We start from the raw sequence: 27,281 nt of genomic DNA, 5'->3' as shown, positions 1-27,281 counted from the left end.
ATATGTCCTTAGTAGACGTATTGCTTCATTTCACCATCGAAAATCCAGTACCCCAGCTTTTATGTAATGTCTGTTAGCTATTAAGATATTCAGAATGGCTCATTTGAACAGTGTGGCCCGTCTCAGAGAGTGCACCACCTCCATGGCTATTGTGGTTGTGGCTAGCTGGCCCGACAGTTGGTAGATCTGAACTCAGCCGTCAGATGTCATTCTGTGCCAGCCTTTGAACCATTGCTACTTCCTTGTCATCTATCCAGTCACTGTGTTTGAAGTTGAATCGTGTATACAGTTCTCCTTTTCTTTTATTTTTTAGTAAGACTCTCAAGTTTAACTTGAGACTTCATTTGGAAAAACAACTTTTAATTGTAATATTAGTAGAATTACTTTATGCTTCAGATCATAGCATTATACCTATTGGTGAATTTTTTTTTAGAGTAGTTTTTTTTATTATTAAAATGTGTTTAAGTAGACAGGCTCAAAGTGACAGATTCTGGAAATATTAGAAGAAAAAGAAAAACACCACCTTAAAATTGTATGCAGGAAGTTTAAATGTATTGTTGCATCTTCAAAAGATATGCACATCAGCTACTGGTTTGAATGATTTTAGATTTTTTCCTTTTGATTTTATAAAGCTGATAAAAAATATAGCTGGTCTTAATACCTGGGTGAGGGGTTGGTAGGTGTAGCAAACCACCATGGCACAGGTTTACCTATGTAACAAACCTGCACATCCTGCACGTACGTCGGTGAATGTCAATTGTAAAACATGGTGGCTTTTTTTTCCTAGTGGTCAGACTTAGATGTGATTGAGAAATATGAAGTAAGGGTGCAAAATAGACTGATTTTTTAAAATCATAGATTAAATAACTATCTTTACTTTGAATAGTTATTGTGACTATTTAGTAGCAATGCTATATTTGTTAGTTAAATATACTCCTGAAATGTTTTTTCTAAACAAAGTGAAAATTACTTCTCTGTGAATGGATCATGAAATATTCTTTTAACGGAGTATTTCCAAAATCTTCCAAGACAATGAGTTCATTCCACTTAATGTATAGTTTATTTCTAGGTTTTCCTTCTGTGCTTTTAGACACGGAAATGCCTAAATATTCATTTATTTATTATTTTGTTTCTTTATTTTCCAGCTCCCAGTAAAACACAATTTATTTCTTTGAAACCTAAAATCCCTCTCAGCCCAGAAGTGACACACACCAAACCTGGTAATTACCCTAAACTTTTTTGAATATTCCAAAAGTGGGGTTGAAAACAAGTTTTATGCAATTCTTTGGAGCAAGAATTTCTGATGTGTATTTTGATATTTGTTACATTTTTTCCATGAAAAGTGTAAGCATGCAATGAAATGATCTAATCATAAATAGCCACTGTGATATCACAGCATTGCTCTGAGCAATGTTCATGAGCATCACAGAGAAAACATAGAAATGTAATGCTGTGAATGATTGAGAACTCCCTTGTCTAGTATGGCAAAAGAGTTTCCAATACCAATGTTGACTGGAATTCTAATCACATAAACAATAGCCTTTCAGCTGAAAAGGGGAGAAGTGTTTCTGTCTTCTAAGAACTCTGCATTATTTTAGAGTTACTCAGTTCTCAGGCTAGAAGACCAGAAAGACCTGTATTTTCCTAATGTTCCAAGACTTCTAAATTGGAGCTGATTTCTGAACACTGAGCTCTGTTTACTTCTTAGGAATTTTTAGTAGTGTTTTCCAAAAAAAAAAAAAAAAAAGTCTCCTTTTGCAGGAGGAGATCATTCTACATATATAATAATTTAAGACATAAAGATTGTGGAACATATTGGATGACCATATCTTGGAGTTTTTTTTATCTATCTGTAATCCTTGTAGCAGTCTTAAATGCTGAATTATAAGATTGGCTACAGGGAACCTTGTCACCACTCAGTGTCATCATTATCTAAATTTTAAACCCTTAGCTCTAGGAAGAAAATATTTCTCACTATAATGTTTAATGGATTTTGAACTTGCATTTTCATTAATGGCATGTTTACAAAGTAGGATTATTAAAGCAAGAGATTTTCTGCTAAAGTGGGCATGATTCATTTTTGCAATGAAATGGCTAAGGAAGAAAAATGTAACTGCTTAAAGAAAGAATTCTCATTACTCCCTGTAAAGAAGCAGTGAGATTTCCAGGTGTAGATGCAGACTGAAGGAAATTAGGGATCAGGCAAAGGGAGTGTAGTTGACACTGTGACCATGGATGAGGTCTCCAAGTCAGAGAAATGGAATGAAAAATCTCACTCAGGTTTTTCGGAGAAAGAAGCATAGCTAATAAAACTCAAAAGCCTTAATAGTGATTTAAATCAAATAACTCTGACAGTTAACTGTATGAGAGAAGGGTTTAATACATACTTATTTAAAAAACATGCTTAGAGGGCTTTGGGATAAAGTAGTAACTATGCTGTGTTTTGAACAGAGGACTATTACCAAGCAGATCATAAAATAGTACTGTTTGTTTGAGTCACCAAATTTAAATAAGGATTTCTCTCAAAGTAATTATTTCTGTTATTACAACATAAAATTGGAAATCGTCAAAAATTTTCTCCAAACATTGGTTACAGTTGATATATGATAGGTTACGTTATTCATTTCAGCGGTTTCTAAGAAAAGATTTCTGAGAGGAAATTCTTTAATACAAATGAGGGAGGAAGGTTATATTTTATCATTGTAAGGTGTTTGAGCAAAAGACTTCTTAATTTGACATTTCCTTTTAAAATGGGAAGAATTACTTGGAGACTAATGTGTTTACATTCCTTTGATTTCTTAATCATCAAAGAAAATCTACCCCTTTTCCTCTAACAGCAATGTAATGACTTCAGAATCCACACCTAGGTCTGTGCCAACTCAAGTGGACCTTGAATGGTCCATAGCAACACAGGATGATGACTGGATCTCCGCAAACCATTGCTTTGGTTTTAGCTTCTTAAATTATATTTATCTTTATTTAAGGCAGACCACCTTTATAGCTCTCCTAAAGATGTCTGTTTGTAGCCAAGGTTCGGAAGAGCAAATAAACCACCCAAAGCTTTTTGAGGCCTTTCCCAGCCCTCTCCACACACTCTTCTATTTTTCTGTTTCACTTTCCATTACAGGCTCCTTTTCCTTTGGCTTTGCTTGCTGGTTAAATCAACGAGTAAAAATCCACATTGATTTGGGCTTGTTTTATAAGTACAATTCAGTGCATTTCTCAAAAACCATAGCCACCTACCATATCTAACTTGTCTACCTCGTCCAGTGGGAATTGTTTCCTTCGTGGTTTAATCTTTAAGCTTCTAAATGGACTGAAAATAAGGGAGTGCCCCCAATTACAGGTGTTGGTTTCACTTAGCTGTCTTCCAAGTGGATAGAATTGTTCATTGTTCTCATTCCTAGCCACACATGTGACTCAAATTTGTCTTTGTTTTGTGCTGAGATGAGTGGTTTAGTCATTTACAGACCACTCAGCTTTGTTATGGAACATTTTATACCTTTACCCATAATACCTTATGATTGTCAAATAGAAGAAAGTCATATCAGAAGATATATTTATTTTTACTAAACATAGACCTTTACTGTTTTTATGTGCAATTGACTTTGAAGCTTAATTGATGGAGTTCTATCCCTATTTGGTCTCAAACTCAGGAACTCGAAAATGCAGATTTTCCTTATAATTTTAAAACAGCATTCTTTAATTTTGTGAAATCTAAAAGATGCAATGAGTAGCAAATTTTATTTTCTTCACACTTGTGGAAGGCAACTTTGTACAATCAAAAACATGAATTACAATCTTGAAATTTCAAAATTTTTGTTTGCTATCTTCAGGTGTGAATGCTTATTTGATATTTATTATATTTCATGTATTGATGTTTATTTTCTTCTTGTCCTATAGCATCTGAGATATCTAGACCTATACACACACTCTCTTACACATACAATTCCCTTTCTCTTTCTCACACTCTCACATACACACTCTCTCTCTCCGTCTTCCACATACTCTTTCTTCTCCCCTTCCCTCACTCTCTGTCACACACACACACACACATCCTCTCCCTCCCTCTTTCCATCCCTCCCTCCCTCTTTCCATCTCTCCCTCCCTCTTTCCATCCCTCCCTCCCTCTCTCCATCCCTCCCTCCCTCTCACATACACACACCCTCCCTCCTCCCTTCTCTCTTCTCTCATACAGACTCTCTCACACACACACTCAGAATTTTTACTTTGTTATATGAACTTCAGTCTGACACATCACTACTGCCTTTGCCATTCATCTGTTACAGTCTATTACTGCACACGTTCTTGAGAAATTCTGGGCTTTTAAAAACAATATTAACCTGCTTCTTTTGCACCTAATTGGTACTCTTTAGCCTCAACACAAAAATTTTTTGATCACAGATATGTTAATGGATGATAATGCCTTTAAATAGCCCTTTATGCTATTATGCATTTCTTTTAGAAGAAATAAAATTCTCTGCCTGCATTATTATATTTTCCGTTGCTAAAACTAGTTGATATATAGAAGCAATTGTTGTTAGTTGCTACATAGAAACTATTGTTATAGTTCTTTTTTAGTCACAACATATTCTCAAAACCTGCCATACTCCCTTTTCAAGTAATATCAGAGATCATTCCTGATAAGTCTAATACTAGAAATGTATAAGTAGAAGAATTTCAGTTCTATTAAGATAGTCTATGAGTGCCATATTGATTAGTTTCTTTAAGAAAAAAAAGAGTCTTAACTTTTATTTCCATTCCAAAATAATTCCTTTTAAATTTCTCCTTGTTAAACAACTCTTTTGTTCATAGAATAATAAGATACCTATTGGGTAATCTTTTTTTTAAGCCCAAATATGTAACCAAACTAAATTCAGCATGAAGTTTAATTTACTTATTGCTAGTTTGAATAAACATTGAAAAGTTTATTAGAGTATTTAGATACTGTTATTTAATTTAGCATTTTATGAAATCTGAAACTGCTTTTGGACTCATTGATTAACCAATCCAAATGGGTTGAGTTTCATATGTGAACCAATTTGTTTACCAGCAATAGATACTAGTGAATACAGGGGGCATCATATGAACACTTGTGGTCGCTTTTGAACAGTAAGTTTAATTCTTATCTTTTTTGTGAGAGAACGTCAGGTCCAGCCATGCTGGAGATTGCAATCTAACAGCACAGACACAGTACCAGGTGGTAAGTCTGTTGCCTTTTCCATTTCCTTGAATGAACCTGGCTGTCCTGCAAGAAGCAAATAGCAGGTGGCAGGACACTCTGAACAACCTCAGAGAGGCTACCCAGAATTCCCTCTAAGTTAGTATTTCCTCAGCACCAGAGGCAAACCAGAATATTGGGAAGTGACAGTAACAACTAAAGATCAACAACAAAAATGAGAATTCTCAATTCTTGTGGTTTGTAGAGAGGATGTGGAAGGTTGAACTTCACTAGCATAAGCCAGTAGAACCTAATCATTCACCCAGGAGAGAACACCGTTTATAGTAAAGAACGTGTGACTTCTGTCTTAGATGGTGCTCTTCAGCATCGTTTTTGATGTTACTTGCTTTTATTGCAGTCCCAGAACCCCAGACTCTACCGCCATCACAGTCAACAATAGGTAATAAAGCTTTTTTTAATGACTGAAAACAAAGTATCTTTAACACTCTCCATGTTCAACTTTGGGGTTTTTTTGTCTGTTTTTTTGTTTTTTTGTTTTTTNAACCTAATCATTCACCCAGGAGAGAACACCGTTTATAGTAAAGAACGTGTGACTTCTGTCTTAGATGGTGCTCTTCAGCATCGTTTTTGATGTTACTTGCTTTTATTGCAGTCCCAGAACCCCAGACTCTACCGCCATCACAGTCAACAATAGGTAATAAAGCTTTTTTTAATGACTGAAAACAAAGTATCTTTAACACTCTCCATGTTCAACTTTGGGGTTTTTTTGTCTGTTTTTTTGTTTTTTTGTTTTTTTCTTCTCCAGATGAAGTTTCGCTCGTTTTGTTGCCCAGGCTGGAGTGCAGTGGCACGATCTCAGCTTACTGCAACCTCTGCCTCCCAGGTTCAAGCAATTCTCCTGCCTCAGCCTCCCAAGTGGCTGGGATTACAGGCCTGAGCCACCATGCCCGGCTAATTTTTTATATTTTTAGTAGAGATGGGGATTTTGCCATGTTGGCCAGGCTGGTCTCAAACTCCTGACCTCAGATGATCTACCCAGCTCAGCCTCTCAAAGTGCAAGGATTACAGGCATGAGCCACTGTGCCCAGCCTAATATTTCTTAATTTTCCTTCAGATCTTTTCCAGCCATTTTGCCTGGAGGTATACTCTCAGCCTGTGCTTGACTTAGCAGTGGTTCTGAGACACCCATGAAAGCAATGCTAATTTAAATTTAATACATTCTTTATTCTCCTTCAATTACATTTGAGGAATACGCCCTGAACTTGTTCTAACCTGTTTATTGCCAGGGAGGACCCTGACTTTCATAGGACATATTTATGTTTTCTCTTTTGGAGGTGTTTTTCTTACTTTCAGAACTCTTAACTTTTGCAGGTTTTCTTGAAAAGTGCCAGTCTTTCCAGATCTAAATACCCTGATGTGTCATTAGGAAATCCACTCAAAGAGAGAAATAAAAAACCAACCCCAATCTTTGTAGCTTCCTTTTCTTCAAAAGAGGGGGAAAAAAAAAGTGTTCTGGTGCCATCTTAGCCAATTACCCATATTTTCCTTCATAACATGAACTGCTGGTTACTTTATTACAGTCACATATTCCAAATAAGAATCATGCCTTTTTGTTCCATTTCTCTTTCCAAATTTAACTGACTGGCTACATTTTTTTGTTCGCTTTTTTGAAAACACAGGAATTTATTGAAGCGGAAAAAAAGTTTGTATGTGGATAAAAGTTTCATCGTTTATATTTGCTCAACCTAGTAATTAAAAATTAAGCATATTCCATGTTTTAAATACATGTCATTTTTCCTTTGATCTTGATTCTTGGTGATTTTTTCACATTGTCTTAGGACCTGAAACACTGGGACCCAAACCTTCAACAACAACATTAGGTAATAGAGTTATTGAGTGGGTGACCTTCGTTTCCTCTTTTCCTGACTGCTGGTATCTGAGTTGACAGACTCACATTAATGAATTAATACATTAATGTCCATTTGTGTGTGTGAGTGCTCTGTTCTTCAGAAAAAAAGTTAAGTCCTATAGATATCGTTTATAAACTCTATCTCATTTTTTATAAGTTGCCTTTCTTGAAATAATGACTGAATTCAAAGCCTTCTGCATATGTTGTTGATTTGTGGATTTGTTGATTTGTGGATATTTTAAATGAAAAATTTCTCTGTTTAAATCTTAGGCCAAATTTTAATTTTTATCCCAAATGGCTTTATAAAAGCAACCTTTCTCATGTTCCTATTGAACATATGCCTTCAATATTTTTGAGTGACTATCTTCTCTAAGTTGTACAAAGTTTTGAGATTTTCCATCTCAAAATGGAAGAACAGAGAGATCTCTTGCACATTAATTATTAATCTTTGACAAAAAATTATTCAAGACCTCATTTAACTATGTAAATAATGATAGAAATTTGCAAAACAGATAGAAACATGTCCACAGTAAATCAAAGGGTTTAAATGCCCTTCTAAGATGGATGTAATATTTATCATCAGTTTGTAAATCCACCCTTCTTGTATTAACTTGCTAATTTTCTTTCTTCAGCACCACGAAAGACCAAAAGACCAGGTCGTCGCCCCCGCCCCCGTCCCCGCCCTAAAACCACACCTAGTCCAGAAGTGCCCAAGTCCAAACCGGGTAAATGTGATATTCGGGTTCCAATTAACATAGAAAGTGGAATATGGCAGCTTCTGGTTTGATATCAGCTTACTTGAGCAGCTGGGCTTTAGTGAACCAGTGGAATTGACTTTTATGAATGAGCATCTGTACTCATTTTCTATATTCATTTTATATATGTAATATTTCATATAATATGTTTATATTCGCAGTCATGCTTGTTAGGCACACACAGCAGAAAACTGACCCATTAAGTGAATTATTAAAGTAAGGCACTTTGAAATCTTATGATGTGCATTCATGGCAGATGAGGTGTGGGAAAGCAACAAGGAGAAAGGAAAATGGGAAATGTAAAAGGGAAAATCACATTCAGAAAAAATGCATCATTTAGATAGAGTGTCCCAGCTTGAGGCATAATGTCTCCCTCCTCAAGATGCCACTTCTTGAAATATTTCATGTTTTTGGTGTTTGCTTCTGTAGCTCTGGAACCTGCCACGATACAACCGGAGCCCTTGGTGCCCACAACTGGTAATTCTACTCCCTCCACCCCAGCTGCTTTCACGGGTTGTAGCTTTTGCTTTCCCCAATCTCTATTACAGGCATGACCGCAGTTCCACCACCTCATCACAATTTCATCCCATGCTTTTCCTCACCTTTGCTGTCTGGGTCTGAAGATCCTAAAGATAGGAGAGCTCTAAAACAATCCATTGTGCTCATTTAGGGAAGGTCTGTGGTCTCGGACACAACTTCCTGGTTCTCTGCTGACCTTCTGTCTGCCCTATACTTTTCCTGGGGTTGAGAAAACCATCAAGTCCTTCTCAGACAGGGACCTCTGTGCTCATCCTGAACTGAACAAATGGCAAAATGTTACTCCAGTGCCATGGTCAGCATTTCATTGCTTTACTTCTAAGACTTTCTTCTTTTAAAAAAGCTGCATGAAAAAATGGCTTCTTCGGCTTTTCTGTTTCTTTGAAAAATGTTTTTGAGTAGATTTGGATCACTAGAGGCACCAAGATCGTTCTTGATTGAAGTCCAATGTAAAACTAGTGATAGTCTTTGGAAGTTGACAACATTGAAAGTCCCAGGCTGGTTTTACTGTTTTTAGTACTAAAACTGTTTGATTATAATCATTTCATTATAGTTTCAAAATCTATCATGGCTTTCCTTTGGAAAATCCCAGACATCGGCAGCCATGTAACATTATTTCTCATGTGTAATTTCAAATGTTTATGGATTACTTCCAGATCGCCTCCTAAGAAATCAGATTTCTACCTTACTGTTTGTATACTGAAGAAAACCTTTTGATCAAAGACATGGAACTAATATGCTTTGTCTATTTTGAAATTATTTGTATAGAAAAAACGTCTTATGACAGTCCTCGTTACTTTTGCTCAAAAACACATTTTGAGCATTTAGTGATTATTTTTCCTTTCTGAAAAAACTAATTATGCTAGCGTGTAGTTAAAATAGACACCCTTTTCACCCTTCCCATACCCCAGAAATTTTTATAGATTCATTGAATTTGTAGTGTCTTTGTTCTGCATACTTGTCCCTAATTTTGACAGTCACAGCCATGACCCATTTTGCTAATTGTAGTACCTTTTTCTTTAGCCTCAAAACCATCTGAGAGACCTAAAACCACACCCAGACCAGATGCACCTCAGATTCAGCCTGGTAATCATTACTTTCAATGCTTTAATCTTATAAATAGGAAAACAAAGTGTAAGTAACATTAATCTTCACATTCACAGCTCAGCTGTAACACTAATTATGGCACTCTAATTTTCTTCAGGTTCAAAACCACCAAAACAATTACTTCCTAAACCCCAAACCACAGCAGAACCAGACATGCCACCAACTAAATCCGGTAAACACAATTTCCAGTGCTTTAGCTTAACAGGATTTTCTTTGGAAACATGGCTGAAAATGTTTACAATCTGTCATATCATATAAATCATAGAAACCCAAATACCATAATTTTGTTCATTATCTTCTCCAAGTAGCCACACTGATGTTTTAAGTGCTAAATGAACAAGTCAATATGTAGGAAATTAGTAAATTTTATACCTGATTGACTGGCATTTCATTTTCTTAAAGCTTTTTTAGGCCTATTTTCTGAATTTGTAAGGAACAGAAGCCTGAGTTTTCTGTATCTGAAACATTTTTGAAGGTGATTTTAGTAAGCACTGTTAATACACACAGAAGGCTGACACTGTTCTTCATTTATAGGCACAACTCAAAAGAAGACTTGCTAATCAGGAATTAGCTTCCTCTAAAATACTCTATTGACACTTTATTTTATTCTGTTTATTTATTTAGAGATGGAGTCTCACTCTGTCACACAGGTTGGAGTGCAGTGGTACAACCAGCTCACTGAAACCTCTGCCTCCCAGCTTCAAGCGATTCTCCTGCCTAAGCCTCCTCAGTAGCTGGGACTACAGGCACCTGCCACCACACCCAGCTAATTTTTGTATTTTAGTAGAGATGGGGTTTCACTATGTTAGCCAGGCTGGTCTTGAACTCCTGACCTCAGGTGATCCACCCGCCTCGGCCTCCCAAAGTGCTGGGATTACAGGCATGAGCCAACGTGCCCAGCCAACATTTAAACAGTAACTATATTAACTGAGTAATTTCCTACCATATAAGAAGATATTTATATTACAGTTCTCAGAATCCAACTGTTTTGAAGTTGAAAGTTTCTCCCAAGATTCCAATTACTATAAAATTTTAATTTGCTAAGAAGCATCTCACATAATAAATTAACCTATCAAGAAGACAATTTGTATTAACTTAGAATGAACTAGGCTCTCTGTCCTCTGAATTAAACACCAGTGAGCACCCAAAAGTTTAGACTTCCTTGCTTTTATTACTTATATCTGTTTGTTTTTTATGATGCAGTCTCTGAGCCTGTTCCATTTGAAACTGAAGCTCCCTCGATGACCATAAGTAATGATGCTTTCTTCCTTCTTGGCCAATGTTTCTCTGAACTTGCTCCTCTCATCTCTTTTCTCATTAGCTACAGTATGCACAATTGTCATTCACCATTTTTTTTCGTCTTTAAAGATTGTTTACTATTTTCAGCAGGGGCCTTTTTAACATCATTAGGCATGCTTCCATCTGCTGTTCAGCTTGTAACACATAATTGTTATTCTTTCTTCAATCACCTTCAGAGACATTCAGATTGCTTGAGTTACAGTCACTCTGTCTATATTCATTCTTCAAACCAGAACATTTTTTGAAACCTCTGCTTCTGTATGGGTGCAATTTATGGATGTGGGAGGGGAGCAATGAAAAACTGGTTGGAGTTTGTCCTCAGTGTGTTTATAAGGAGCTCGTGATGGTACATAACTGTCTCTCTCGCAAAAGTCCTTTCTTCCTATTCCACACTATTCATATGCAAATTGATCTTTCTGTTGCTAAATTCATCTTGTGATGCAAAATTCCAAACAAAATAAGGATTCTCTGTTTTGTTTGAAGGCAATTAGTTATAAATATTGTTGTCATCCTGTTGTCCTGGCTTCCTCCATCTCTTCTGTTATATATGCCTTTAGTTCTGAAGATGCTCGTAGCGGTGGCGTAAACCAACTTTCTGCTACGATGTCTTAAGCAATAAGGGAAAGTCAGCCTCTCTATAAATGCCTAAAGAGTTTTTTGAGGATGAGATGTTTGAATGTTACATTTAGCCTTCTGGGTTTAGTGGAAGATAAATGGAGATGCTAATACCAGAGAGTTACAATTCTTGATTAATTTTATATCTATGTATAATCAATTTCAGAATGTTATAGAAATCCTTTTTATCCAGACAAAACATTGTATCATTACCTTTTAGACCTTTTTCTTAATTATCTCTGTTTTCTACTTGAATAATTATCTCCTAATTAGCCATTTGAAATAAATGAATAAGGAGACAGAGTAAGAAGCAGTATCACATTTATCACGAATAAAAGGTACAAGACTTTTGCACAACTCTCACAAATCTCCAGTAAATAGACCGAGAACATTTTTCTAATTCTCCTCACAACTACCACTCTCAAAACAAATTAATAATGGTGGTGAAAACTTTTAAAATACCAATGGAAGCTTTGATAACAAATTTTTAGAGTACTTTAAAATTGTATATTGGACAACTAAGATTTTCTTGGGTCCAGGTTTTTTATGTTGTTGGAATCAGATAATGAAATACAGAAAAATATTTTTCATTGCCCTTATAGGGATGCAAAGGGTATGGATATTTTGTGAAATAAATGGATATGATAGTATGGCTAGTTAGGGGAAAACAAATAGTATTTTCCCAGAGTTCAGAAATGCATTTAAAACATTAAAGGGTTAAGAAGATTCATTTTCAAAATAATTTTCTTTTTCTATATTTCTTAATCTCCATTGTTTATTGTATTACTTTTGGTTAGTTCCCACCACAGACATTGAGCCTGTAACTGTGAGAACTGAGGCTCCAGTGACAACATTAGGTAATGACCTCTTATGTCTTTAAGTCTGAGTTTTTTCTGCTCATTGTCTAGTCTATTCCATCACTATTTGGGCTAAGGGTTTTTCTTTCATAAGATTTTCTCATCATCCTCTTGTCATTGAACTATATTCTTCATTTTGAACGTATTGAAAGTGCTTAAAACAAGTTACTTGGTTATAAGGCCACATGCCACTAGCGAACAGCGTCTGTGTCCAATTTTTCCCATATTATTCGCTTTAATACTTGACAAAACCTGTGATTCTGCTCCAGTACTGTTCTATGTTAAAGCTGAATTTCAAATACAATTAGGAATAGCTGCCTGATAAATATCAATTACAATTCTGCGGGCATCTTACTTTCTGTTGTTTTAAGATATACAGAGAATTTTTATTATCTACCAACTATTTTAGAAAACGAAATGTGCTTATACTAATAACTTTTAATGGAATGTGTGTCTGAGCCAGGTAATTTCTTAGTACACTCTCCCAAAAGCAGGTGGGCCTGGGTCCCTCTCTGATGTGATGTCTACATGCCTATGTCTGACTTCCCTTGGCTCTGGGCCCTCTTCGAAAATCCTATACCAGCAACTAATAATAAAGTTGCAGCTTATTTTTTTAAATTACATATATTCCATCTCTGTCAGTAGACCAAAAATACATATTTTTGCATGTAGATGATCAGAAGAAAATGCTAAACCAAAGAGACAAATTTCTCAAGACTTAGGAAAACTTTAGAAAACCTAGAACCATGTATAATCCTTTCTTTGGTTTCTGGAGTCATAAGGCTACAATAACCAGTTTCCTTTCTTTAGCTCCAAAAACATCGCAACGAACAAGAACACGTCGTCCACGTCCCAAACATAAAACCACGCCACGCCCAGAGACACCGCAGACCAAACTAGGTAAATAATATGTGGTTCCTTGTCCCTGTGGCATCCCATTGGATGTGGCATGGGGGTGGCAGTTTCACATGCCACCTTATAACCCACTTGACCCTTGGGGTGAAGGCCCAAGTCATGGAAAGCAGCTGCTACCAACACAGTGCTCTGGCGATACCTGTGACTTCTCATGCTGCTTGTGTGAGGACTTCCTTGGTGCCTGCATATTTTATTTGCAACCAATGCTATCATGGTAAAGTTCACTTTTCAAGAGAATGATGACCTGCGTGTTTTATTTGCTTCTCTGACATTCCATTACATTTTTCTCTCTGATTCCTCAGCTCAGCAAAAACTGACCTCATTAGGTGTCTAGTTAGCATATTTAGTTCAACCTGTCACACATTTTGAACATTTGTATCTGTGAGGAATATTTTAGAAAAAAACAAATGACTTACCTGAGTTAAAGGAAGCTGCTCTTGTGTGAGACTCTTCATAATAGATATACATGAGTGTGAGGAAAAGCAAATATTTATTACATTTTACCAACTGTTAAGCACATCGTTAATTCTTAGAGAAGCAAAACATCTGTGGGCTGATAAGTATAATGTGAACCTTTAGGGAGAACTCCATTTCTACAAAAACTTTAAGAAAAATTAGCCAGGTACGTGCACCTGTAGTCCTAACTACTTGGGTGACTGAGGTGGGAGGATCTCTTGAGCCTAGGAAGTCGAGACTGCAGTTGCTATAATTGCACCCTTGCACTCTAGCCCAGGCAGCAGAGCAAGAGCTCATCTTGTGGACCTTGAAATTTGTAGAGCCTGTAGATTTATTGGTGGATGGGTAGGAATCATATAAACAGAGGCAGGAAGGTGTCATGTGAGGGTGACATTGGAAGGATAGGAACTGTAAGCGCAACCTGATTGTAAGAAAGGCAAAGTTCTTTTAGTTGGACAGTAATGCTGCTTTTGACGGGTCTACAAAGAGCACTTCAAATGCCTGACTTCAATGACTGGGTTTGAGCCAATTGGCTCCAGCATGCTCTCCTAACCTAGGGGTCAGGCCTTTTCTGTGCTGATAACAGAGAGATGCACTAACAAGTTTGATGGACTGAATGACCCTCTATATCTGGCTCTTTGTATGCCTTTGTTTGAACAGAGGTCTTGGTCTTTTTCCAAGGTGCACGCTCAACAAACAAGAGCATTATCTATTTTAGTCATTCATCAGTGTATCTGTTTAAAACATATCAGTAATTGCATCATCACGAACTAGGGCTTTGTTTTCCAGTTTATAGTGTAACTATACTTTCACATTAGTTTTTTCTAACTTTTAAACATAACATTATTAGATATTCTAAGATTTTTCTAAGCAGGGTTTTCTACTGTATTATCAGATAATATAAAAATAAGAAAAACTGGTAGCTAACCATGTTACAGATGCTGAGGTTATATCTGTTTCATAAAAGCAAATAAATAAGTACCCTCACTTGAGAACTTTAAAATGTTTGCTTTGTGGCTACAGAACCAATGCTATGATGGTAAAGTTCACTTTTCAAGAGAATGATGGCTTTTCTCGTGTGTTTAACATTTATTTCTTTTTAAAATTGCTTTTGATCATTTCTTGCTACAGACTTTGGACCTATTACTCCTGGGACATCTTCAGGTAATGACTCTCTATGTCCTTCAGCAAGTGCTTTTTCTTACTCATTGTCAGATTTCGCTATGGTGCTGTATAGGCAATGGAACCATCTTTTGTAGTCATCTCATTACGGTATTCATCTTAAAATATGGAAAGCTTTCTTTTTAACAGAAATATGCAAGGACTTAATTCAAGACAGCTATCTGCTCCATAGCCCAGCTTGAAATTGTGTCACGTCTGAGTCTGAACTATATTCTTAGAGCCAAGATCCAACTACAGTTCCCCACATATTCCTTATTTAGAGCAGCAACACAGTATCAAATGATGATATCATGCAGTTTCTGTATGCACCTTTCTGTTTTTCAAGTTCTATATAATTTTGTTTGCTTTATTGATGTTCCTGTGAATTTTGTATACTTTGTCTAGTAAATCACCAAGTGGAAAATTTGCCCTAGCTATCTTAAATTATAAGTGAATAGTGTAGGGTTGGTTAGAACCTTTCTCACACCATCAGAGTTAAGCAGTGATTTGGATTAGGGATGCTTTCGAGAAAATAATGATAGTTTCTAATGTTTCTTTCTTAAACATAATTATATGTGTAATTCTTGTCTCTGAAGAACTTTCAGTTATCAAAGAAAACCTATTAAGAATCTGAGGGAGAAAATTTCAAACCAAAGTGACAAAGTTCTCTTAACTCAAACTCTAACAAGTATTTTAAAACTTAGAGTTATGTCATCCTATTCACAGTGAATGGAGCCATCAGCACCATATTAATCCTAAATTTTCTTCCTTCAGCTCCAACAACAACAAAAAGAACCCGTCGTCCACATCCCAAACCTAAAACCACGCCCCATCCAGAAGTACCTCAGACTAAACTGGGTAAATATGTAGTTTCTGTTTTATAGAATCCAAGCAATCTACCATGATTGGGACTGTAAGTTCTATGTACACATAATCTATTGTGTCATGCCCTGTATATCTCTTCAGAGTAAAAGCTACTGGTTAGTGAGAACATGAATAGCTTAGTACCTCTTGCTTCCTTTGTAGGAATCTCCTCTGTTGATGATTATTTACTCTTCTTGCTCTTTTATTTCATTCCTGTCTTCAAGATAAAGCAGCTCAGTATTGAGCCAGCACAATCATTTAAATCAACTACTTTTGTTAAGTCTCTTCTAATTCCCCAAAGCCATATTAGTCCATACATCAGAAGTGGGAAGAATGTTTTCTTTCCCAGTTTACACTGTAGTTGTAAACAAAAGTTCTTCATGCATAACCAGTTAGAAACGAATATGAGGCAGCATGTTTATGAAAATAGAATTTCTTGTATGGTATAAATGCCACCTCCTAGAAGCGTGGCAAATATTTAGAGGAGGGAAATATCCAGGATAATTAGAAACCAGCATAGAAACTGGATGAGTAGAGGGATGAGGGAACAGAGGCTGTTAAGCAGGGAATGTGTTGAAGCTGGCTCACCAGACAGGGGATAACTCGTTGATACCCTCCTGTTCAGTGATGAATTCAAGGGGGCTGGGATGTCTACTCAAGAGCTTAAATTTGATCTAGGGGGCTTCAGTGATTCCTACTTCTGCACAGGATCATGCTTTTTCTGTTCGTAGAACTGAAGATACCCAGCCCAATGATACCAAAAACTGAGAGTTGGTTCTTCAGCTACTTAAATACAGCTGTGTTTACTACAGACTTAGTCTCTTAATGAGTATAGTCTCAGCTTCCTTTTGGCTGTTTGTATGTGTGGTGCACAAACTCTAGGGCAACCTCCCAATGATTCCCTGCTCCTGGGGTTAACACCTTTATATAATCCATCCTCTCCCTCTCTCCCTCCCTGTCCGTCTCTCCCTCCCTATCCGTCTCTCCCTCCCTGTCTCTCCCTTGTGCTAGCATGGCAGACACACTCCTAGCACATGCACCTATTCAACAGAGTGACACCCATCACCTTTGCCTTATTTTATTGGTTAAAAAGTTTTCAGGGATCCAGCACATACTCAAGGGGAAGAGATGACACAAAGGTGTTAACACCAGAGATAGAAACCACTGGGGATCACCATAAGGACTCTCTGCTACACTGTGTTTGCTTTCAAATGTAAATGTTCTGTCATTATTGATTACTGCTTATAATGACTGCTCTTTGGTTTTTTGGCTTCCATAAAAATTCTAGTCTTTACCATATCTTTTTCTAAGAAAATGGCTAGCCAGATTTTCTAGTGTTCATTAGAATCAGATGGTTAACCAACAACAAGATCTTACCGTTGACCTCAGTGAGATGCTCAGCAAAATCCAAAGGCTATTGCTGACTATCTTCTGAGTCAAATGAGTACCTGATTACAGTTTGGAGAAATATTCAAAGGAAAAAAAAATGCATCCACTTTCTTTTGAGTTACGATATTAAGAATTAATTTTGAGCCGGGCACGGTGGCTCAAGCCTGTAATCCCAGCACTTTGGGAGGCCGAGACGGGCGGATCACGAGGTCAGGAGATCCAGACCATTCTGGCTAACACGGTGAAACCCCGTCTCTACTAAAAAAATACAAAAAACTAGCCGGGCGATGTGGCGGGCGCCTGTAGTCCCAGCTATTTGGGAGGCTGAGGCAGGAGAATGGCGTAAACCCAGGAGGCGGAACTTGCAGTGAGCTGAGATCCGGCCACTGCACTCCAGCCTGGGCGGCAGAGCCAGACTCCATCTCAAAAAAAAAAAAAAAAAAAAAAAAAAAAAAAAAAAAGAATTAATTTTGCAGCCTTAGAAATCTGATGTTTAGTGGTAAGATGAATGTTCTGACATTTCATGCATTCACAAAATCTGTTTGGTTTCTTTTATTACTTTTGATCAGTTCCTGCCACAATCCTCGAACCAGTTCTTAGAACTGAGGCTCCAGGGACAACAGTAGGTAATAGCACGTTATGTCCATCAACATCTGCCTCTCCTGCTCATTTCCAACCTATTCATCACCATCATAACCACAGCTTCTCTCACTTCACAAGCCTTCTGTGTCATCCTTTATCATTCAATTACTTCTTAATATTTATAAGAGTATTAAAACAATTTCTTGTTGGTAAGAGAGCCAAGCATGAGCTTATGGTCGGTTTATATATCTGAAATGTGATGACTTTGAATTCCGCACATCTTGCCCCCACATAACATTTTAACCACATTCTTTGTTACTGAGTTTCAAATATAATCACTGGAGGCTGGGGGTGAAGGTGTCTGTCCGTGATCTAGGCTGAGTAAATCGGCATAGCTATTACGGTGTGACATAGTTCTCTTGCAGATCTAAATTTCTACATTTTTACTGTCTGCATGATGATGATTTTTTTTTTGGCATTCGGGGTAAGGATGTGTTCTTGTTTCAGTAAAGAGTAAAATTTTCCCAAGTAAAGAGTAAAATATGCCCAAGGCTGGTAAATTTAAATTATAAGCACCATCACAAATATAAAATCCCCCTATATCTGCCCTCATCACTGCCATAACTCAGCAAGGTTTTAGAACTTGTTTTTCATTCAGGAATCCCTGTGAGAAGCTCCTTGAAATATCGTCAGTAAATTCATATTTCTAGGTGGTTTTGTTCTTCAGAAAAGCTACATGATAAAAAGAGACAGCTTATTGAAATAGGGGCAAATATTTCAAACCCAAAAGAAACATTTCTTGGAAGTCAAGAAATTATAACAAATACAATCTTATCCACAGCTTCTGGAACCAAACACATTGTATTAACCTGAAGTTTTCTTCCTTTAGCTCCCAAAGTGTCTCAACGAACTCGTCGTCCACATCCCAAACCTAAAACCACACCGAGTCCCGAAGAGCTTCAGACTGAACTGGGTAAATTTGTAGGTCATGCTTGAGGAATCCTAGCAGCCCACCCCAGTGGGACGCAAAGAGAATGAAGTAGCCAGGCAGGGTCAGCAGGTGGTGCCACATCAGACCAGGCAATGAGGAACAGGGCTGGGGAGATGATGTGGTAGCCAAATTCCTTATGCTTCTCTCTCAACATCTATTTAATTCACTTCTCATTCAATTCTCTTCATCCCTTCAACGTTGAATGTATGATAAAGTGAAACAGCTAGAGAAGGAGCATATGTTCATGCAAGTGAGAGATTATTTCTTGGTAACTATAGGAGTCATGTAAGTCACAAATAAGGATCTAAGGCAGGAGTTGGCAAACATTTTCTCGACAGAGCCAGATAGTAAATTTCCTAGGCTTTCTGGGCCGTATAGTCCCTGTCGTATTTTCTTCTTTTTTTTACAACCACTTAAAAACAGAAAAATCATTCTCAGGGGACAATCATTCTGGGGGAAGAGTAATGGAGAAATTCAGAAAGGCAGGGAATGTATGGAAACAAGCCTGAGGAGGCAGTTTCTCTGACTGCCAGAGGCTGTCAGGCTTCTAGGTGTTGATGAGAACATTTCATTGAGGTGTCTGCAGCTAAGTGAGAAGGGGTCTTGAATGCTGGCCTGAGGAGTTGGGATTTTATGTAGGAATCATCTGCATCCCTGTGCAGTCAGGCTTTCTCTGGGTGTTGCCCAGCTGTATACCACAGACTGAGGGGCTGGCCTCTTCTTGTCCTCTTAAGTACTCACGTTGGACAAAGCTCGTGGTCTTGTTCCAAAGATGAGTTTTCAGCAAAATGCGTAGGGTCTACTGTGCTCTCTTAGTTAGGTTCAGATCACTAAAGAATGAGAAAAACTCCTGGGACACGTCACATGGACCATTATCTGAATTATCTGACCACAAAGTAAATGACCATTCCTCTTAAGAGATGAATTGGTACCCAAGGACACAGGTGCCACTTTCTCTGGGCTCAGGAGGCTGATTGTGTTTGCTTTGTGCTCTGGACAGATACATCACGACCTGGTAAAATTCTTTTTGAATGTTCTGAGTTTCTATAAATTTTAATGTTTTGTTGGTGTTTTTTTTTTTTTTTTTTTTTTTTTTATTGGCCAGTTCCTGCTACAATCTTTGAACCAGTTTCTCCTATAAAAGAGGCTCCAGGGACAACATTCGGTAACGCTGCTTTCTGATCTTCAGCAAGTGCTTGTTCTGCTCACTGTCCAGCTTATTCCACTTTATATTGCCATTCAATTACATTTTTGATTTTGTAACGATTGAACATGCATAAAACAAGTTGCCTCTTGCTCGTAAGAGAGCTATGTCTGAATGTAGTTTGGGATCTTTCCTGCTCTATAACTTAAAATGTTTATCGTATCATTTTGGTTTTGGCTTAACCAGAGTTCTCTATTAAGGGAGATTGCACATATTCTCGCGAGGTTCTGACCTGATCTATGCTAACCAGGCTGTAACACAGAAGTTTCTTTATACATCCCTTATACACCTCCCTCTTTATTTTTTTTCCTTTTTTGGGGTTTATATTTTTGCTTTTTTATCCCGTTTACAACCATTCCCAAACATCTACCTTTTTAATCTGCCTGTTATTTTGTTATTTTGTTAATGTATGAGTAATATTTTTAGTGAATTATCTAACAGATAACATGATCAAGGCTAGTAGATTTAAATAATAAACCCCATCCTTAGTATAAATTGAATTCCCCCTAGTCTCCATCATAATCTGGATGATTTATAACCTTTTTAATCCAGGCAGGGCACTCTAGAATGTGATAAGTATATTAATCCTAAGTATCTGAATTAATAGCTTTATTTAATCTGTCAGATTTGGATATTTGCAAATTTGTTATTGAAGTATCTTAACAAGATAAAGTATAGTAGGAGCAAAATTTTTGCATTAGAAAAACATATTTTCTGAAGCTCAGGAAAATCTACCAAGCTTGGGAAAAGCTAAAGATTTTTTTAAGCCTACAATGTGCAGAAGCATAAGGTTTAAAATAACTAAAGTTTATCTTTTCTATCTCCAAAACCTCCCATTGAGCATATCACTCACAGCACAAACTTAATACCACTCTGTGTATGGCTACTCTTGAGAGTATACCAGATACATATAGGGTCTTTGGTTTATGGAGCTTAGGAGCCTGTCACTGATAGAAATAATAGATTCACATAACCCTTAGTGAGGGAGTCCAGAGGGTTGTTACCCCCGATGGTTGACAAGGAGTCAGTTTAGAAGAGACCTGCAGGATCTTCCGTTTTTGTAGTAGGAGACATGTTTTACTTTGCAGTCTGCAGGTTAAACACAAAAACTTCCCACATGAAAAGCTTAGAGAATGAGAATAAGCCAGGGTGTTTTTGCAAATTAAAGATTTTTCTTGGAAATATAAATGTTAAGTGTTACACTTATTATAGGTTCTTAAAGTAAAAAATGAATTTGAGTGTCAACAGAGGCAGGAAAGAATTTGGGCCTTGAAGTCACATCACAATTTGCACAAATAGGAAGGTGAGAATGAACAAAGATGAAAAAATTGGATATAAATAGAGGCAACCAGAAGAGGCAGACATCCTGCTTCTAGGGTCAGCCAAAACATTTTTGTTGGTAATTCTGCATTTGGATGACGCCGTGGAAAGTGGAAGGAGGGCTTGAACGTCTCACTCATTGAGCCTGACATTGTTCTCATGAGCATCAAAAATCTTTCTTCCACACTAGATCATGTTTTCCCTCTGCTAAATGTGGACAGTGATTTACTGGATGCCACAGACTGAGTGGCCACCCCTTACCCAGCCACTGGAGTGCTATTGTTTGGACAGAAGTGAAAAGTTCTTTCCAAAGTGGAGTTCCCAGGAAGATCATCAGTCATCTTTAGTTATTTGTGTGATGACCATTTGGATATTTCATCAATTTTTCTGCAACCATAATTTGATAAACATACAGTACATGTTCTCTGTATTCAGCATCCACTAAAGTGCAAATTGATTTTTCACGAGCTTCTTGAGAATTATTAGAAACATATTTAAATAAATGCCTTAAAACCTCCTAAAGTCTTCCATATTATATTCAGATAAACACCATAACTAGAGGAATTGTTTGCCTCATGTAGTGCTAAAGAGAGACCGAAGATGATGACCATCTCATGAGATGGTGTACTTGGTGTATAGTTTGGCCAAGTCTAGACAAAAAAAAAAAAAAAAAAAAAAACAATTTCCATTTGTAAAAGGGCTGCCATTACAAAGCAGTAGAGATTAGGGGGCTTAAATAACAAAAGTCTATTTCTCACAACTCTGGAGGTTGTAAGTCCAAAATCAATGTGTCTACAAGCATGGTTTCTCTTGAGGCCTCTCTCCTTGTCTTGCAGATGGCTGCCTTCTCACTGTATCCTCACAGCCTTTTCTCTGTGTGTGCAGCTCATGTCTCTTTTTCGTATGCGTCCATCAGTCGTGTTGAAGTAGAATCCGCCCTTATGACCTCATTTAACCTGAATCATCCCTTTGAAGGCCTCACTATGAGGATTAGGGCTTTAACATTATGAATTTGGTGTGTTGGGGTTGGGGGGTGGAAATATAATTCAGTCCTAATGCCCTTCCCAAAAATGTTTAATTATCCCAGAGGCAGTGTTACACAAGCAAGATACATTTTGATGTGAATACTATAGCTCCCACACATTTTTTACAATCTCTTTTGTTTATTACTTCAGTTCCTGTTACAGATCTCGAACCTGTTACTTTTAGAACTGAGACCCCTGCAACAACCTTAGGTAACAACCCTGCCATTACCTGGCTGTTTGCCAAGTGCTTTTGCTGCTTGTTGTACAGTCCAGTCTTCATCCCTGTAACATAGCATGTCTTCCTCTATGAAACAGCAAACATCACTGCCTGTGACCATTCAACTATTTCTATCATCTGAAGAATACTGAAGCCTCCTAAAAACAAGTTTCATGTTTTTATGAGAGCCACGCATGAGCTTAACTCAAAATATTTACCTGCCATGTGGCACATTTGAAATTATCATCTCATCTCATGCTTCATTTAACATAGTTCTATATTAACATTGAGTTTAAAACAAATTGGGATCTATTTCTTATCTAAGCTGATTGGCAATAATGCCTACTCTTTCCTTTGCACATCTGAGTTTCTAGATTTAAAAACAAAATGCCCAGTATGTTTCTTTCCTTATTGGTGCTTTAAGTAATGATATGTTTTATTACTAGTTTGATAATTGGGGAATTACTGAAGTCTGAAATCTTAAATTATAAACCTATTCCTTAATGTGACCCTAACTTCCTATCCCTTCTCATTGAGTACTCTGCCCCAATCATTTTTTTTCCCAGTAAGGAAGTTCTGTAAGTTTCTCAATACAAGTGCTAATCTTCGCTCCTTGGGTTAGCAACTTGACTGTATACATGAATTTGCCTGAAAAGTACGATCAATGATAAAGTGACACATTGTTATAAAAGGAATGAAAAAGTAAAACTGAAAACAACTAAAGTTCCTGGAACTTTAGGAGATCTGACAAGTTTTGGAAAAACCTTTCCTCAGTATCCAGAATCTTAAGACCTAGAGTAACACAAGGCTTTTTCTTCCTTCAGCTACCAAAACATCAAAAGGAACACGCCCTCCACGTCCCAGACCTAAAACTACACCGAGCCCTCAGGCACCTGAGACCAAACCCGGTAAATCTGTGATTCCTTGGTTTAAGGGTGATCCCTGGCAGCCTGTGGCAGTGGGGACTGAAGCAGTGCCAATGCTGAGCAGCCACAGGTCTTATTCTCCCTAAGCACAAGGGCATGAGGCATCATCGGTACCATCTCCTCTGCTCAGTTTTCAAGGAGAATAATGTGTGGCTGAGACCCAACTGGTGCCAGCATATCTTATTATTTCTATGTAAGACACTTCTTTGAAACCACATAGTTAGTGTATTTCTTACTGTCAAATTCCATTCACGTCTTAAAAGTAGAACTTCTTTAGCAGGGCCAACATATTCAGTTCATGTAAATGTAATCGTAAGTGCCTTGCATATTCCCATTCCCACATTGGCAACCATGGGTGATATGTCAGCTGTAGGAGAGTTATTTTACTGGACTGGAGTTGAAGATATATTTGCCTGCCACAAACAGAAAGTGATGATCTTTATGTTTTAGCTCAAAAGAAAAGATCGAGGTGGGCTGGACTTGGACCTTGGGCCCACTGAGGATTTGGATGAATGGAGGGAAGAATGAACTAGAGCAGAAGGACCACATGTGTTGAGTCAGCTAGAAAGACAGTCTATAGACGGATTCCTTCTAGATGGTCATATATGACTGTTGATGATGGTGCATTTGGAAGGGTACATCAAGCCAGATGAAGAAGGATTTTGAGGGCCTGATTCAGAAGCTTTAGATTTGATACAGAGACATCAAAAGCCTTTGATTTCCCCTTATTCTGGGCTGACAGCAGACAGATGCTCTACCAATTATTGCAGGTTGAGTGACCACCCTGTTCTCATTAGTAAGTGTCATGGCTTGGACAGAGATCTCAAACTCTGTCTATAGATGCGTTCCTGGCAAGACGAACATAGTCCACTTCAATGATTAATTTTTTATATCGGTTTCAAACATACGAACTGCCTCTTGTATCCATGTTTACTTATACGTAATAAGAGCTCATGTTCAGAAGTATAGAGTAATTGTATCTTTTAAGATAATTTCTAAGTATATGTGAGATAAATACATTAAAATGTTTTCCAGTGCAGTTTTCGTATCAGAATTCATTAGTTAAAAACCTAATAGAATTTCATGTTGACTTCTTTAAGCTACTCAAGATAGTTCAAAAGCTAAGCCTGGGACTCACTATGCCTATAGTTTGGCCACATCATCAATGAACAAACACACATTCTTCCCCTCAGTTAAGAAGTTAATTTTTTTCTTTGTTTCTCTGGAAGAATTGACATACTAGTAAAATTTGTTTGCATGTGAGTATTCTGACTTCTCATATGTTTAAAAATCTCTTTGATTTACATGTTGTTTTGGTCAGTTCCTGCTACAGTCCTAGAACCTGTCACTCTTAGACCTGAGGCCTCAACAACATTAGGTAATGTTGATACACAGTGTTTTCGACAAGCTTCTTTTGCTTATTGTCAAACCTAGAGTTTCAATTTGTTTCATGTGACAGCAGTGTCATTCTTGATGGCCATTCAACTCTTCTTAAAATTATGAAGACTCTTAACTGTTGCTTTTAAGAGAAGCAGTTATGCATGAATCTACTTGAAGACATTTGCCATATGGCCTGCTTGAATTGTCATGTTATTCTGTGTTTTGTTTAAACAGTGTTTGTGATAAAGCTGTGTTTCAAACATATTATTGGGTTTCTAATTCCTACCTGGACAGATAAAGCTATTAACTCTTATAAAGCTAAGAGGACCCATTGTGCACCTAAATTTCTACCCTTTTTTCTATTTGCATAGAAATTTATTGTTTTGTCTCTAGTAAGGTCACAATATATTCAGATTTTAATAGCTCTATAGAATATGTGCCAAAAATTGAAAGACTAAGTTGCCAATCTCAGATTTAGAGAAACTGTCCTTCATTATCTGTTAAAATTTGGCAATAGTACTTAACTTTTTTGGTACCCAGTAAAGCTACCCTATGATATTTTCATTAAAATTTCTAATCTTTATTTCTCAAATTAAAAGTGATTTTTGTCTTAAGGAACTTTCTATGATAAAAGATCTATAAGGAGGAATGTATGTGACAAAAATCTCAAACTAAAAGGCAAACACCTATCAAGCAGCAGAAAGTCATGTTTTTTTACCTCGCACAGCTTCTAGAATCATAGTGTAGTTATGTAGTAACCCAGGAACTTCTTCCTTCAGCTTCCAAAACATCACAACGGACACGTCGTCCACGTCTCAGAACAAAAACCACACCACGTCCTGAAGTACCTGAATCCAAACCAGGTAAACCATGTGTTCCTGGTTTAAAGAGTCCCTGCAGCCTAAGCCAGCATGGTCTTAAGAGTAATCCCAGTGGTTGGGAGTAACCAATAGGCCCCTGTGAGAGGGAAGCTACAACTCATGGCCAGCAGCAGATCCCACTGTGAAACTGTAAGAGAAACACTGTTAGGAGATCTGTGAAGCAACTGAATGCCTCATGCTTCCTTTGTGCAGTCTTCTCTGGCACTGTGCGTTTTATTAACTTCCATTTATCTCTTAAAAATAAAACTTTAGAAAAATTAGACATATTCAGTTCAAGTCAACAAACATTAAGTGCCTTAGATATCCTCCCAATCACATTAGTACATTTGGGGTATACATCAGGTGTCAGAGATGCATTTTGATCCTCAAACCTGTGAGACAGTTGAGAACAGAAGCCTTTCCTTTGTAAATAAAGTAAAAGATGGTATGGGGCAGTATCTGTGCAAATATGAGACTGGTTTTGGAGTGCTATCAACAAGATGTGCTTGGTGTGTAAATATTCGGAGTAGGGAAATATAGATTAAGAAGAAATAGAGCCTTGAAATCACCAAGACACAGGGATGAGTAGAAGGGTGGGAAGAATAAAACCAGAAGGAAGAGACACAAGTAGAGACCAACCAGAGGAGACAGTCTAACTGGACAATTGATAAAAAGATGTCTTACTTTGCTGGTCCCAGTGGTTCACACCTGTAACCCTAGCACTTTGGGAGGCCGAGGTGGGTGGATCATGAGGTCAGGAGTTCAAGACCAGCCTGGCCAAGATGGTGAAACCCCGTCTCTACTAAAAATGCAACAATTAGCTGGGCATGGTGGTGGGTGCCTGTAATCCTAGCTACTCAGGAGGCTGAGGCAGAGAATTGCTTGAACCCCAGGAGTTGGAGGTTGCAGTGAGCCGAGATCACATCACTGCACTCCAGCCTGGGTGACAGCAAAACTCCATCTCAAAAAAAAAAAAAAGTCTTACTCCAAGATGACAGGCAAATCCCTTCTGAATCTCACTAGGACCATGGATACCCATGGCGGAGATGCCTAGGTCCCTGATGGAGCAGTTGAGATTTGATCTGGTAGACATCAGCAAGCTGTTCTTTCCACATGAAGGCATGTTCTTTCTTTGCTCAGAATGGAGGTATATCCTACTCAATTCATCATGCTAAGACCTCTGTCTCTTTCCAAAGATGAATTCCTAGCAATACCTATGTAGTCCATTTTGGATTATTAATTAGATAACCAGAATGAGGAATAAGGAAATAGGTGCCTGATTTAGGTATAGTCAAATTTTTGGAAATCAACTGCCTACTTTTTTAGTTTTGAAGGTTGCCATGTAGTTCTATAAGCTGTATTATACTAGTAAGACTCATTTTTGAAGAAAAGTTTTGAGTTTACATTCATTTAAAATAATCATTTGGTTAATTTTAATGCTTTTGGTCAGTTCCTACTGCAGAGCTCAAACCTGTTACACTCAGAACTGAGACTTGGGTGACAACACAAGGTAACAGCACGTTACAGTCCTCATTAAGTGTTCTTCCTTCTCATCGTCAAACCCATTCCATCATCATAGCCGCAGATTCTTATGCCTTTTAAGACTACATCGTCATTCTCTGTTGTCATTCCATCATATTCTTCATCCTAAAGGTATTGAAAATACTGACTCCTAAATCACCCTTTGTTTTTAAAAGAGCCATGCATGAACCTAACTCAGGCTATCTTTT

The 27,281-nt window shown here is 37.5% G+C and overlaps 1 protein-coding gene across 25 annotated transcripts in view; it reads left to right on the top strand.

Moving 5' to 3' along the window:
* Positions 1 to 27,281, top strand: part of ABI3BP (ABI family member 3 binding protein) — a 128,486-nt gene that overhangs the window by 29,132 nt on the left and 72,073 nt on the right. For 10 of the 25 annotated variants that reach the window (XM_017891905.1, XM_017891915.1, XM_017891904.1 and 7 more), the window contains 20 exons: positions 1,146 to 1,220; positions 5,580 to 5,621; positions 7,021 to 7,062; positions 7,724 to 7,816; positions 8,276 to 8,323; positions 9,407 to 9,469; positions 9,588 to 9,662; positions 10,694 to 10,741; positions 12,202 to 12,261; positions 13,072 to 13,161; positions 14,764 to 14,796; positions 15,568 to 15,651; positions 17,616 to 17,672; positions 18,518 to 18,601; positions 19,725 to 19,784; positions 22,319 to 22,378; positions 23,210 to 23,293; positions 24,633 to 24,689; positions 25,471 to 25,554; positions 27,002 to 27,061. In XM_017891905.1, the coding sequence (XP_017747394.1) occupies positions 1,146 to 1,220; positions 5,580 to 5,621; positions 7,021 to 7,062; positions 7,724 to 7,816; positions 8,276 to 8,323; positions 9,407 to 9,469; positions 9,588 to 9,662; positions 10,694 to 10,741; positions 12,202 to 12,261; positions 13,072 to 13,161; positions 14,764 to 14,796; positions 15,568 to 15,651; positions 17,616 to 17,672; positions 18,518 to 18,601; positions 19,725 to 19,784; positions 22,319 to 22,378; positions 23,210 to 23,293; positions 24,633 to 24,689; positions 25,471 to 25,554; positions 27,002 to 27,061 (1,299 nt within the window). Of the gene's footprint in view, positions 1 to 1,145; positions 1,221 to 5,579; positions 5,622 to 5,834; positions 5,877 to 7,020; positions 7,063 to 7,723; positions 7,817 to 8,275; positions 8,324 to 9,406; positions 9,470 to 9,587; positions 9,663 to 10,693; positions 10,742 to 12,201; positions 12,262 to 13,071; positions 13,162 to 14,763; positions 14,797 to 15,567; positions 15,652 to 17,615; positions 17,673 to 18,517; positions 18,602 to 19,724; positions 19,785 to 22,318; positions 22,379 to 23,209; positions 23,294 to 24,632; positions 24,690 to 25,470; positions 25,555 to 27,001; positions 27,062 to 27,281 lie in introns of all 25 variants that reach the window. The other 15 variants (XM_017891920.1, XM_017891901.1, XM_017891914.1 and 12 more) reach the window with 13 other exon arrangements.

Source organism: Rhinopithecus bieti, unplaced genomic scaffold (genome assembly GCF_001698545.2).
Source record: "Rhinopithecus bieti isolate Rb0 unplaced genomic scaffold, ASM169854v2 scaffold_20579, whole genome shotgun sequence".
Classification (NCBI taxonomy): domain Eukaryota; kingdom Metazoa; phylum Chordata; class Mammalia; order Primates; family Cercopithecidae; genus Rhinopithecus; species Rhinopithecus bieti.
This window is presented reverse-complemented; position numbering and strand designations above follow the sequence as displayed.